Consider the following 13,547-nt stretch of genomic DNA (forward strand, 5'->3'; position numbering starts at 1 on the left):
CCGATACCAAATTGCAGAAGCAGCAGCTAAGGTTACACACTTAACATACGTATTTTGGAAAATTGTGAGTAAGTTGATTAAAAATACAAAGTTTTTCAACAATACTCTCACTACATGAAAAAGTTCATGAGATGATGGCTCCATCATAAATGTTTTTTTTTTTTTTTAAATTGTATTTGAGTGTGATTCTTCCAAATGTTCATGTTAAAAACATTCATATTTATATGATAACAAGAGTCTACAGTCATAGCAACGCTGTCAGGCTGTATTTAGCATTTAGCTCAAAGCACCGCTGTGACTTTAGCTAAATCCTAACGTCCGCATGCTATCGATGACAACGTGAACATGCTGATGTCTAGCAAGTCTAATGTTTACAATGTTCACCACCTCAGTTTGGCATCTTAGCCTGCTAACATTTGCTAATTAGCACTAAACACAAAGTAAAGATGAGGCTGATGGGAATGTCATTAGTTTTGCATGTATGTAACACACTGAAATTTTGACCAAATCATGGCGCTAGATAAAAAGTCACGGGATAAGCAAAGTTAAAAGGAACATGAATGTCAGCACAAAATTTTATGGCAATCCATCCAATAGTTGTTGAGACATTTCACTCAAAACCACAAATGGAAACCTCATGGTGGCTCTAGAGGAAAAAATGGGAACACCAAAATCAGTCAGCTCCATCCTCTGGGCACCATGAATGTCTGTACATGTCATGGTAATCCAACCAACAGTTGATGAGATATTTTATGGACCAAAGCGGTGGACTGACAGACCAACATTGCCATCCCTATACAGTATGTGCAATAATGATTAGGCTATATTAGTTGAGCTGTGAAATAGAAGAACTCTGTTGAGTTTGAAAGAAAATGAATAAAACACAGTAACAACAAATTAAAATAATTCTAAAAAATATAAACTTGCACAAAAACTTTCTATGGAAATGTTTTTTGTTTGTACCCTGTGTTCTAAGTCCTACTTATTTTTTTTACTATATTGGTCAAATGTTGACTATTCTTAGGACCATTTCTTAAAGGTTTTGTACATACCAGACAAGATTTTTGAGTTGACCACCTTTGTCTTACTGTGACCACAGTGCGGCAGTGTTTTTATTTATTTGTCTTATTATGCTGTTAATGACATCACACACTTCAATCTGTGGAGCAGTTTTATTTACCATAATTATAGAGCATTTTTGCTTCACATGATTGCATTAAAATACCACAAAACAACAACAAAGATTGTCTTTGCAACTAACAGCTCTTTCCATTCTCTGAGAAAATACTATACATACTTCATGCTCTCTGACAATTAAGAAAAGCATCACACCTCACAACTTTACGTCAACATTCATTCATAGACACACAATGTGTACTTACTGTATGTAAGCAAAACAAATAACACATAAATGGCAAATCCACCAGTACTGTAACCAGTTAATAAAACAAACTTGGTAAAACGTAATGCTGTCTTACTTATGGCTTCTTTGACGTGCAGGTAGTGTGCAGAAACCAGATGATAATTTACATCTCAGCAGGACTTGCCTCACTCAGACAGTGAGGTTAAAAATCATCTTTATCTGTTCAGGATTTTGTGCGGACTATGCTTTAGACCAGGGGTCATAATAAGCATAATGTATATTTTCAGACACACATATATATATATATATATTTTTTTTTTAATCAAAATAATTTGGTGCAGCAACTCTGAGGACCACGTAGTGGACTCTGCTTTAGACTATCACATGACGGAAATGCAATTTTATTATTTCGACACATTTGTACAACAGCAAAAACTGAATACTTTGCTTTAAATCAAAGAGCTCATTCAGCGGGTCCCGTCCATGTACAGTGGATGTTAGTTTTAGAAGTCATCATTACAGGTGCTTTTACTGACCATCTCCATTATAAGAGGCGAGATAACATCTGGCTGGATGTCCTGGATCTGCAGAACCTGTTTGCTGTACTCCTCAGCCATCGTTCTCATCTCGGTGAGACAGGCCATCACCTTGGGGTACAACAAGCTGGAGGCGCAGAGGAAACAAAGGAGGTTCAGTCTGTGAAAGATTTCAGAGTGAGTGGAGTGAGAGTGGCTCCTCGTATTTCTCTTACCGTTTTTCTGGTCCTGTCCTCTTACAGTCAATCCAGGTTTTTAGGGTCAGTGCCAAGTTTTCATGAAGCTCATCAATCACACTGTGTTGCTGCACACCTGGACGGTCTGATAGATACAAACAAATCTACTAATCCAAAGCTGGGCTGGGTACAAATGCACACTGTTTCTAGGGTTTAAATATTTACAGGGTTCATAAATGATTGATTATCATTGGACAGGGATGAAGACCTGCTGCTACCTGGAGAAAACAGGGACATGGCTTGCATGATAACATACTCTTCCTCCTGCAGGCCCAGCTTGCGCAATGTGTGGTGAAATTTGAGCAGCGGTTCCAGCAGGAGCGGCTGGAAACCCGCTACAAAAGAGGGGAACAGACAGGTGAACATGACAGAGATGGTAAGACAATAATAGACAGTGATACAAGTCATGAACAAAGTGCTGTACTTGGGTACAATGTTAATGTACTTGTACTTTGCTTGACTTCAAATGCATTCCACACTCTCTTTATCTATTTCACACTTGATGCAGCGGGGAGGAGTGGGCTACAGATGTCAAGTAAACTCACTTCTTTCTAGCTCCACACAACCAGATTGAAGTGGAATCAATTTGAATTAATATGCGAGTGAGAACAGCATGTATGGTATGCCTGTGTTGTTGTTCTGAAGAAAATAATACTGGGGAAAGGTACATTATGCTAAATTTACCATTTTCAGAGCTATTACAATTGTTTCCCGTCTGTCTAGCAACAACCTGTAAAAGTTCAAACCGTCTGTAGCCTCAGTTATGATGGGAATGCAGTCTTTGCTTTGAATATTTCAGGATGTTAAATGCTTTTAAAAGGGTTTTTTTTGTAAGTATTTGCTGTAAATAAAGGGTGGGTAATAATAATAAATATATATAAACATTATTATCAGGATTACTATCACAACATATTGTTGTCCTTGAGATCAATATTTACCTAAGTATTAAAGATCACATGCTAAAAAGTTAAAGTTTTAAATGCAAACCTGGTAGACAGGTAACGTGAAAGAAAAGGTTGAATTTCTGCCACACTGTCATCAAAGAGTTTTTGGAGACACAACATCTTGGTCATGGGCATTTCATGTTTATTTAAAAAAGAAGAGAAACATGCCTTTATTTTTTAAGATCCCAAGCTATGACACGCTAAAACCACAATATCTCAATGTGAAAACTTTGTCACTATAGGATGTCTTGATAGAGTAATCCTCTGTGCTAATGTAGCATGAAGAATACGTACATTTTAATATACCTTGCACTCTTTTTGAAGTGTCGTAATATGAATCTTTAACAGACACCAGCTGGCCAATCAGAATACTCTTCTGTGTGGCCTGAATTATTTCCTAATCTTACTGTAAATATACCATAAACATTTTGACAGACAATGCAATCAGTATCAGCATTAAAGACGGTTAAATTTGGCCTGTCAAAGGTAGTGAGTATAAAGCTGGAAGACAGTGAATGCATGCCAGCTGCATTCAGTTTGATCTTTAGAAAAGAAACAGACCACACCAGTTCGACAACATTGTGGCAAACGTTCTTCCAGAAGTCACGTTACACCCTCTGTGAACATGAGATAAGAGGTGTGAGAGGAGTGCACACACGTTTGTCGAACTCTCAAAAATAAAAAGTACTACTATAAACTACTACTTTGCAACTTCATATATTAATGGTGCAAGGCTAACAGAAACTGAAACAAGTCAAATGAGAAACTACCACCTCCACATTGACCCCTTCATCAGGTCAAAAAAACATTTTTGGCAAAGCTCATGCTGAAATCAAAATGTCAGTGTGCAGGCGCTGCTTTAAAAAAATAAATCAAATGCACTGCGACTGTAGATCTGAGTAGACATGTCTGAGGCTGCTTTTCTTTCAAACAAAGTCACTATAACCCAGATTCCTCACATACAATACATACCTCTGTAGTCCTACTGCTGACTATTTAATCAGCATCCGATCATATTTGTGCCTTTAAAACACTTTTCTATCCTATCTCACGTTATCCAATCACATCCATTCAATGCTGGTGTATTTCCAATCAATGCTAGCTTAAACTGCAACCATCACTGAATGTATTTTGTATTAAGTACAGTGCTGCAGACTTGATTAGACTTCAGCCTCCATACGATTCCACCTCTTTCCTTAAAACTGCAATAATCAATATTTTTCTACATTTACAATGAATCAAATGACTACTTGAATCCAAAATTAGCTGCTCATAGTGATTAACCCGCGGAGAATTATCACTCAATTATATAGTTCCTCACAACTCTACAAAGTGTTTTAGTTTTATTAGGCTTATTATTTTTAGTTTTTTGGCCTGTAACTTTACTTTTTTGGTTCAGTCTTGTGGCTCTCATCATTGTCATTTCCAGCAGCAGCAGCCAGCTGTTCTTAGCAAGAAAACTCTGATAAACCCACTGTGCACTACCTGCTCAGCACCAAACAGCTAGAAACTAGCGTGTGAACATAACAGAGCATTTAGCAGCTAAAGAGACAGATATTTCCCTTGAGAGTTGGTAGAGAACAAAACAGAGCTAAAAGGAGAGTGAATGTTGGACCCACGATGATGGAAAGAAACACTTGCTCAGTGTGGCTAAATGTGTTTATACGCAACTAGCATGTTAACCATATCAACTTCATGAGGTGATAAGATGTCAATGTTGTGTGTTATTTGTGATGTGTACTCATCTGTACATCTTCACACTGCACAGTGGAAACCAACTCCTCTGAAAATATAAACAAAAGCTTTGGCTTTTGCTTGTGTAAGTGGGCTCACCTCGTACGGCGTCATCTATGCAGTATGTAATATGGCCGCATTCCCAGATGCCTGTTTTTGCATTGAACACCATGTTAAAGCGGGTCTGCATCATTTCAAATGTGGCTCCCTTCAACAGAGCAATTTGGTCCTCCATGCTTAGAGATCTGTAAGTGAGACACACACTTACAGTTTTTTACGATCGCTATGACACTTTTTTCAATACTTTTAACAACTTTCCTAAACTCTTAATACAGTTAGCACAACATCCATCTGTGTAAGCTATACAATTAACACATTTCTTGTTGCTTTGACACAAAATGCATAGTTAACACAAATTTAAAATGCTTGAACTTCTTTTACACACAAGCTCCACCAAGACCAAAACAATGGATCTTTACTGCCAAATTTACAAATGCTTTCACTCTGTATGTCAGAACAGATAACAACATGTTCTAAACCTAACGTGTAGGCTAAAGTCAAAGTGAACAGCTGTTCATATCGTAAATTGAAACACAAATATATCCCCTGCATTTTATATATGCATTTATTGAGAAACAGCTGATTTAAGTTATGCAAATAGATCAATCACAGCTGATTCTCTTCTAGGAAACACACTCAGGTATTGAGGTTCTTTCAATCGCATGATCATATGGTAGTACAGTAAAAGAAGACCTAATTGAACAATATACTGTAGATGAACACAGAAAATAAGAAAAATGCCTTCACGACGGAGAGGAAGAGGAGTACCAGGATAATTCTGTCTCCTTTTTTTCATAAACTGTACATTCTATAAAGCTACTCTGAGATGGGTCATTCATTTTTTGTATTGAATCTCTGCAGCAAAAGAAACAGGAGGAGGAGGAGAAGGAGAGAAAAAAGCGACTATAGCAAACATGACAAGCGGGACGCAAACCCTGCGGGCGTACGGTTCTGTGACACGCGGGAGGAAAGAAAAAAGCGACTATAACAAACATGACAAGCGGGACGCAAACCCCGCTCTCCTGGGTGAAAGTCCTGTGTTTGTTTGACCCATCCACCACACCTCCGTATGTGGAAATTCACCCTTACATACTACTCGCTAAATCTAACTGCTGCTCTCCCCAGTGCGTTACACAAACACGCTGAAAGACGCCTTTTTTGTCGCATCAGACGCTGACAGCCACTGACAGCCACTGTCCAAACGTCCTTATTTTACGAGTTCGGAATGAGACCGGGTTGGCCTCGACGCAGAGGGTTCGAATCCGACCTGTGACGATTTCCTGCATGTCTTCCCCCGCTCTCTCTCCCCTTTCTCAACTAGCTGTCCTGTCAAATAAAGCCCAAAAAATAATCTTTACAGTATAAAAAAAAAGAAAAAGAAAAAAAAAATATATATATATATATATATGCATGCATTTACTAAACCCAACAAAACAAAAATGTAGAGAGGCTTCAAGAGAAACTGCAGTGCAAAACACAATCTATGGTAAATACACAATATACTATTGTCTATTATTATTGTATAAGGGCAGACCTGACCCATATCAAATAATGTAGTTTCTGTAATTCCATGTGATGTTAGTGTTTTGTATGACGTTGTGCTATGATTGACTAAATGTTCATGTTGGAAGAGAACATGTTTGCATTGTTTTGGTAAACACAGTGTATTGTGTTAGTGAATTACTGTATTTTGAAAATCAGTGTTGGAGTTTAGTTTACAATGTGTGATTTCGAGCATCAAATTAACTGTTTTGCCAATTCTGTGTTGTAGGCGTGTTGGTGCGTTAAGAGTTTAGGAAAGTTGTTAAAAGTATTGAAAAAATTGTCATAGCGATCATGAAAAACTGTAATAGTGAATAAGTTCTTCCAAATAGTTATAAAAACAATATTTGAATATGCATTGAGGCACACATTTACCGGAAGTCCCGAAGACTTTTGGAGAAACTAATAATGTCCTGAATCATGTAAGTGGTGAGGTCAGCCATGTGTGGAAGAGCAGTGAAAACACTGCCTTTTCTGACCTCTCCGTCCTGTTGGTTCTCCTGTTGTTTAAAGGAGCCAGAGAGACTGGAGGAGGGTGAGAGGGAGGAGAGGTCCCTTTCAGATTGGTTGTACTCACTCGCAGGAAGGACGTTTCTGTCTATAGGCTGAAAAAAGAAGACGTCAGTCAGACAAGTTAAAACAATGATGAAGACAACACCTCAAACATGCTGGCAGTCATTCATGCACCCTAAAGTCACTGAAGCGGTAAAATGCTGAGTCAAATGAGTTGCGGTGGCCACAGAGTAGCTCCTGAATGGTTTCCTCTTGTTGGGATGAAAGCTGTATTGGTGCGTCAAGCCTTTTCCTCGTCTGGATTCGGATCCTCCTCTCCAATACCTCCTTCTCAGACATGACCACTACGAGGACACAAATAATACCTGCATGTATAGAAATCTGATTTTCTTTAAAAAAATATATATATTTTGCATATATGTTTTTTAAAATCACTCCTGCAGTGTTCAGATTAACTTCTAATGCTAAATTGCGTTGAAGTAGAATAGTCTAAAAGCAAATATAGATATAGTATAAAAAATCTAATGTCATATTAATATGCAAATTTAATACTATACTGTATGACCAGCACTCCAGCATTTGAATGATAAGCTCTTCACATCACATACTTCTTACTGTCATTACTGTTTTATGTAAATATATACAGTAAAGGTTTGTGTTATGTTAAAATAATGCATTTGCTGTATCTGGATGCTACTTACTTTCTTGGCGCATGCCTATGGCCTGGCATTTACGGAAGCGGCAGGCTTGACACGACCGTCGGTTGTTTTTGGTTATTTTGCATTTATTCAGGAACATACAGCGGAGCTGCGTTGACCTCTTTATGGCACGTCTGAATTTATTCAAAAATCCACTTAGTAACAGCTTACAAACAACAATCTGAAGTTAGAAATCACATTTATGGGAAAACATTATATAATAGTATTACTGTGTGCTGTGCCATGTATGTATCTATTTGACGACAATGCACCAGCCAGGAAATCATTCAGGAGACTACTGTGAGGAAAATGGAGAATTATGGAATGGAATGGAAATGTATTTATTTCAAACAGGGACAATGCACAAATAAACATTAAACTTGTAATACAATAGAATATGTCTTGGGCCAGGTTATAGCAACAATTGCTAAATGCTTGCATGAATAAAACACATTTACCCTAATCAGGTGATGACATCACACAGACATCTTTCCTTGCGGATAAGTTAGCCGACCGTACAGGTCACAGGTGGCTATTAGTGAGACATCTGGTGGCAACACTAATGATTAAAGGTCCTATGACATGCTGCTTTTTGGATGCTTTTATATAGGCCTTAGTGGTCCCCTAATACTGTATCTGAAGTCTCTTTTATATAGGCCTTAGTGGTCCCCTAATACTGTATCTGAAGTCTCTTTTATATAGGCCTTAGTGGTCCCCTAATACTGTATCTGAAGTCTCTTTTATATAGGCCTTAGTGGACCCATAATACTGTATCTGAAGTCTCTTTTATATAGGCCTTAGTGGTCCCCTAATACTTTATCTGAAGTCTCTTTTATATAGGCCTTAGTGGTCCCCTAATACTGTATCTGAAGTCTCTTTTATATAGGCCTTAGTGGTCCCCTAATACTTTATCTGAAGTCTCTTTTATATAGGCCTTAGTGGTCCCCTAATACTGTATCTGAAGTCTCTTTTACATAGGCCTTAGTGGCCCCATAATACTGTATCTGAAGTCTCTTTTATATAGGCCTTAGTGGTCCCCTAATACTTTATCTGAAGTCTCTTTTATATAGGCCTTAGTGGTCCCCTAATACTGTATCTGAAGTCTCTTTTATATAGGCCTTAGTGGTCCCCTAATACTTTATCTGAAGTCTCTTTTATATAGACCTTAGTGGTCCCCTAATACTTTATCTGAAGTCTCTTTTATATAGGCCTTAGTGGTCCCCTAATACTGTATCTGAAGTCTCTTTTATATAGGCCTTAGTGGACCCATAATACTGTATCTGAAGTCTCTTTTATATAGGCCTTAGTGGACCCCTAATACTGTATCTGAAGTATCTTTTATATAGGCCTTAGTGGACCCCTAATACTGTATCTGAAGTCTCTTTTATATAGGCCTTAGTGGTCCTCTAATACTGTATCTGAAGTCTCTTTTATATAGGCCTTAGTGGTCCCCTAATACTGTATCTGAAGTCTCTTTTATATAGGCCTTAGTGGTCCCCTAATACTGTATCTGAAGTCTCTTTTATATAGACCTTAGTGGTCCCCTAATACTGTATCTGAAGTCTCTTTCCTGAAATCCAGCCTTGGTGCAGAATTACAGCCACTAGAGCCAGTCCCACAATGAGCTTTACTTAGGATGTGCCATTTCTGTGTCTGTAGCTTTAATTAAATGCTATTGAGGAGGAGAGAAGGGGGGCAAGGTGGAGGGTGGGGTGTGGCCTTGACCAACTGCCATGCTTCGCTTGTTTTCAACATGGATGTATTAAGAGAACTGGATACAGTGTTCGGCGGGAAGCCCCGTTCATTCCAATGAGAGTGCTCAAAAGCGCATAAAGCAATCATGGAGCTCGGATCTTCCACGTTGACTGGCCCATGACGTCACGATGGACATGCGCACTAGCAACAGTTTGTTTGTGTTGTCGTAGCAACTGGTAGCAACATGCTCGTTCATGAGCTTCTCTCTCGTGTCTCTTACAAGTGGCGAACTCATGAACTCGCCGTTTTATTGTATAAAATATTCACTAACGTGAACGAAACATTGTGTTTTCGTTGTTCCTGATCGTTTACATGCTTATCTAAATAAACGATGGATGTATTTAGACAACCAAGGAGATGTAATTATTATGTCATGCTACTAGGCCATGCAAAGTCTATGTGAAAAGTCTTTCTGGGCCATGGGATGCAGTTCCACCCTTATCCGCTAAGCCCATGGTGGCTTTAAGACATGGCGCTCTTCCTGGGGGCTTGGTTTTCAAACCATGATGTCTCTCTCTTTCTCATGGGCAGGCCAAATTCTCTGGGCGGGCAAAGCAGAGAAAGGGGAGGTAACCTTGCTCCTTATGACCTCATAAGGAGGGGATTCCAGATCGGCCCATCTGAGCTTTCATTTTCTCAAAGGCAGAGCAGGATACCCAGGGCTTGGTTTACATCTATCGCCATTTCCAGCCACTGGGGGACCATAGGCAGGCTAGGGGAACTCATAGTAATGTTAAAAAACCTCATAAAGTGAAATTTTCATGCCATGGGACCTTTAAATAGTTTGGCCGTATCTCTATCTGTCGATCTGGGTGACAAGCCTCTGCATAAATTGTAATAACTGAATTCACAAATGTATTTATTTTTCAAACACAAATGAGTGTTTGGAGTGAGAGAAAGCTTTACATGAAAGATTAATTAAAATGTTGTGTGGCACAGTACGAATTTAAATTCATCTGATGATGTTCTTGTTTTTTGGTAACTGTTTCAGAAATGGTGCCTATAGCAACTGTGAAAACTGTAAATTGGCCTTTCAGTGATTTTCTTGGTTTCAAGTCACCTCTCTATTATATCATAGATGTCCCTGTTGGTTGTCATAAATAATGTCACAACCAGGAATACAGACTGAGATGAGGGAGAAGCTGCTTCAGCTGTATGTAATTGGGACAGAAAAAGAGTGAGTGAAACAACCTCACCTGAAGAAGCCCTTGCAGCCTTCGCATGTCAAAGCATTGAAGTGGTAACCCTTGGCCAGATCTCCGCACACACCACAGGCTCTGGGCTCCTCATCGTCTGTCACCCTTCCATCCTCGTCCTCATCCTCTTCATTGTGCCCCGTGAGCGCTTCTCGGATGCTCTGCACTCCAGCGGCTTTATTCATTCTCACCTCTTTAGAGAAGGAATATGATTGGTAATTATGTGCTGTGATGACACTATTGTGGCTACATCATTTTCTTGTATTAATCTTTGAATAAAGGTACAACGACGCACAACTACGTAAAGGCTCAGCTGAGATATTTGAGCCTGTCGGCCTACTATTGTTTCAAATCCTAAAGCCAATGATTGCAACTGAACTGAGACAGACCAGTTTTTTGTTTTTTTTTGCCCGGCATGTATTTTCAGTGTTAATAAACAGATTATATAAATTCATAGAATTAATTAACCCTCTATAGCCTAGGCCTACTGCACGTCATTTATGACATTATTCTGAAACCAAAGTCATAATGTGTAGGCTATTTATGTATAGGCCTCGATTCCCCAAAAAAGTATTTTTGTTTGGACGACGCACCTCTACCGACTACCGACATGCATTCGACAAACGTGTAAAATAATCTGAAAATACCTACTGTTTCCTACCTCTCCTTTCCCTGGCCAAAGGGCGAGTTTAATCAAACAGTGATCGAGATCATTCCACTCACTGACTTGGTGATTCCAGATGTCCAAACAGCTGTCTGTAGTCCACGGGGTTTCGCCTAGCAGAGCTTAATTCCTGGTTTTACTGTACACTCAGCAGGTGAGAACGAGTATCGCATTGCAGTAAGCTACTCCTGTTGGCCCGGTTGTTTGTTGTTTGATACCGGGCTAGTCGCTCCAAGTACAGCGCCTTCCTGGCTGCAGCCCGCGGGTCGGGCCCTTTGCCAAGGCTGGCATGGGGAATCGTGGTGCAATGTTCGCTCAGGGTGCATTGCGTGCCCCTATATTACGTACCCCCCCCCTCCTTTGGAATAGCCTTACATTATTTATTAGCTAAAAATGTGTAACCTGTCATCGTTGTTGGAGAAAAGGGATTTTCAGCAGCAAAAAAAAAAGACAGGAAAAAGGCAGAAACTGCCAAATAAAAAGAATATTTACCAAAATTACATAGACTAAAAATGTTTGCAAATTATATGTCGATATGTGTATCGGCTTTGCGTCGTGCCTAACAGGCTACTATTTTGACCCTGTGCAGCCCCGTTACTTATCATCAAGCTGCCACTTCCTCCTAACACATCCTGCTGTTGCTTACCAAAAATAATCATACAATAGTCATTATAAACAAATATGGATATAACTCCTCTGTGGAGAATAACATGCTTCTTGATACCATAGAGGATAAAATATAACACTGGTTGAACAAATACCCTTACGCCTCTTTAGTTGTGGGAGAAGATTTTAATATAGCGATGAATAATATGTTAGACAGATGGCCAGGGTCTCCTAACTCTGTGTTAAATTGTTTCATGGATAAATTTGTCCTGGTTGATGTTTGGAGGGAACAGTTTCCAAATGACAGACAGTATACCTGGTCCAATAAGGACTGTTCAAGACAATCCAGAATTGACTGCTGGTTAGTTTCCAGATGTTTAACGAAGAACAACATTTCATTTTTCAATCAAATCAATATCAGTTACACTCCACTGACCGATCACAAAGCGATTTACCTCTCAATAATTCTGTCCTCGGATCAGTCCTCTGGCCCAAAAGCCTCATTTTGGAAACTTAATAGTTCCCTCCTTGAACATGATCAGGTCAAACGAAGAGTCAAAGAATTGATTGAAAACCTTTGGAATAAAGCAAACTCTCAGAAAGCTTATGGGACAAATTGGGAGCTTCTAAAATATGAGTTGGGGAAGTTTCTCAGGAGGTTTGCTGGTGATCTGGCCAAGAACAGACGAGCAGTTGAAGACGAGGTTATTAAGAAGCTAGCTTTTCTTTCTCAAAAAGAGTCTCTATCTAATGAGGAAAAATGTGAATATACGAAATTACAAAATAAATTGGATGACATTTATAAATCAAAAGCTAAGGGAGCCTATACAGTCAAGAAAACGATGGATGGAAGAGGGTGAGCAAAACTCAGCCTACTTCTTCAGACTTGAAAAGAGTAAAAATGTCCTGGCTACTGTAGATCAAATTAAAGTGGAGGGAAAAATTATAAAAGATCCAAGAGAGTTAGCCATCCACTGCTATAATTTCTATAACAATTTATACACATCTAATTACTGTGGGGTAACAACTAAATCATTTATGGACTCTATCAGCCATTGTAGAATTATATCCCCAGAAGAGAGACTATTGTGATGATAGCATAGCCCAAGAGGAGGTTTTGAAGGCTAGGCTTTAGATTAAAAATCTAAAAAACAACAAGAGCCCAGGGTGTGATGGCATAACTGCTGAATTATACAAAATGTTTGATGAATTACTAACTCCCTTTCTGGTAAAAGTTTCCTCAGAGAGCTTAGAGAAAGAAGCTCTTCCAACAACTATGACGCAGGGTGTCATCACATTGATCCCGAAACCAGACAAGGACAGAAACTGTCTAGAGAATTGGCGTCCTATCACTCTCTTAAATAACGATTACAAAATGTAACTTCTCCGGGAACCATCACCTTATCGTGGTGGAGAGGTTTGTGTGTCCCTATGAACCTGAGGGCTGTGTTGTCTGGAGCTTTGTGCTCCTGGTAGGGTCTCCCAAGGCAAAGTGGTCTCAGGTGAGGGGCCAGACAAAGAATGGTTCAAAAATCCTTTGAAAAATCGAGGAAGGGATGAAGTGACCCTGCCCGGAGGAAGCCCGGGGCCCCCGTCTGGAGCCAGGCCCAGATGGAGGGCTCGTCAGCGAGCGTCTGGTGGCCGGGTTTGCCACGGAGCCCGGTCGGGCACAGCCCGAAAAAGCTACGTGGCGGACATCC

General features: G+C 39.5%; 1 protein-coding gene across 1 annotated transcript; it reads right to left on the reverse strand.

Annotated features, from left to right (window-relative positions):
- Window positions 1–1,660: 1,660 nt before the first annotated feature.
- nr1i2 (nuclear receptor subfamily 1, group I, member 2) lies at window positions 1,661–11,538 on the reverse strand. The gene is made up of 9 exons (XM_078262069.1): window positions 11,229–11,538; window positions 10,578–10,770; window positions 7,630–7,760; window positions 7,103–7,272; window positions 6,791–7,020; window positions 4,913–5,058; window positions 2,354–2,470; window positions 2,115–2,220; window positions 1,661–2,026 (listed from the first exon to the last, which is right to left on the reverse strand). The coding sequence occupies exons 2-9, from the start codon at window positions 10,760–10,762 to the stop codon at window positions 1,867–1,869; spliced, it is 1,245 nt and encodes a 414-aa protein (XP_078118195.1). The 5' UTR covers window positions 10,763–10,770; window positions 11,229–11,538; the 3' UTR covers window positions 1,661–1,866.
- Window positions 11,539–13,547: the final 2,009 nt, after the last annotated feature.

Source organism: Sander vitreus, chromosome 11 (genome assembly GCF_031162955.1).
Source record: "Sander vitreus isolate 19-12246 chromosome 11, sanVit1, whole genome shotgun sequence".
NCBI lineage: Eukaryota > Metazoa > Chordata > Actinopteri > Perciformes > Percidae > Sander > Sander vitreus.

Bases quoted from the DNA above. Each gene is read 5' to 3' on its own strand.
- nr1i2 (XM_078262069.1), bottom strand. From the start codon at position 10,762: ATGAATAAAGCCGCTGGAGTGCAGAGCATCCGAGAAGCGCTCACGGGG. The intron at 7,761-10,577 runs GTGAGGTTGTTT...GAATAAATTCAG, and splicing joins GGCTGCAAGGGCTTCTTCAG to ACGTGCCATAAAGAGGTCAA. The intron at 7,021-7,102 runs GTGCATGAATGA...TTCTTTTTTCAG, and splicing joins ACCGCTTCAGTGACTTTAGG to CCTATAGACAGAAACGTCCT.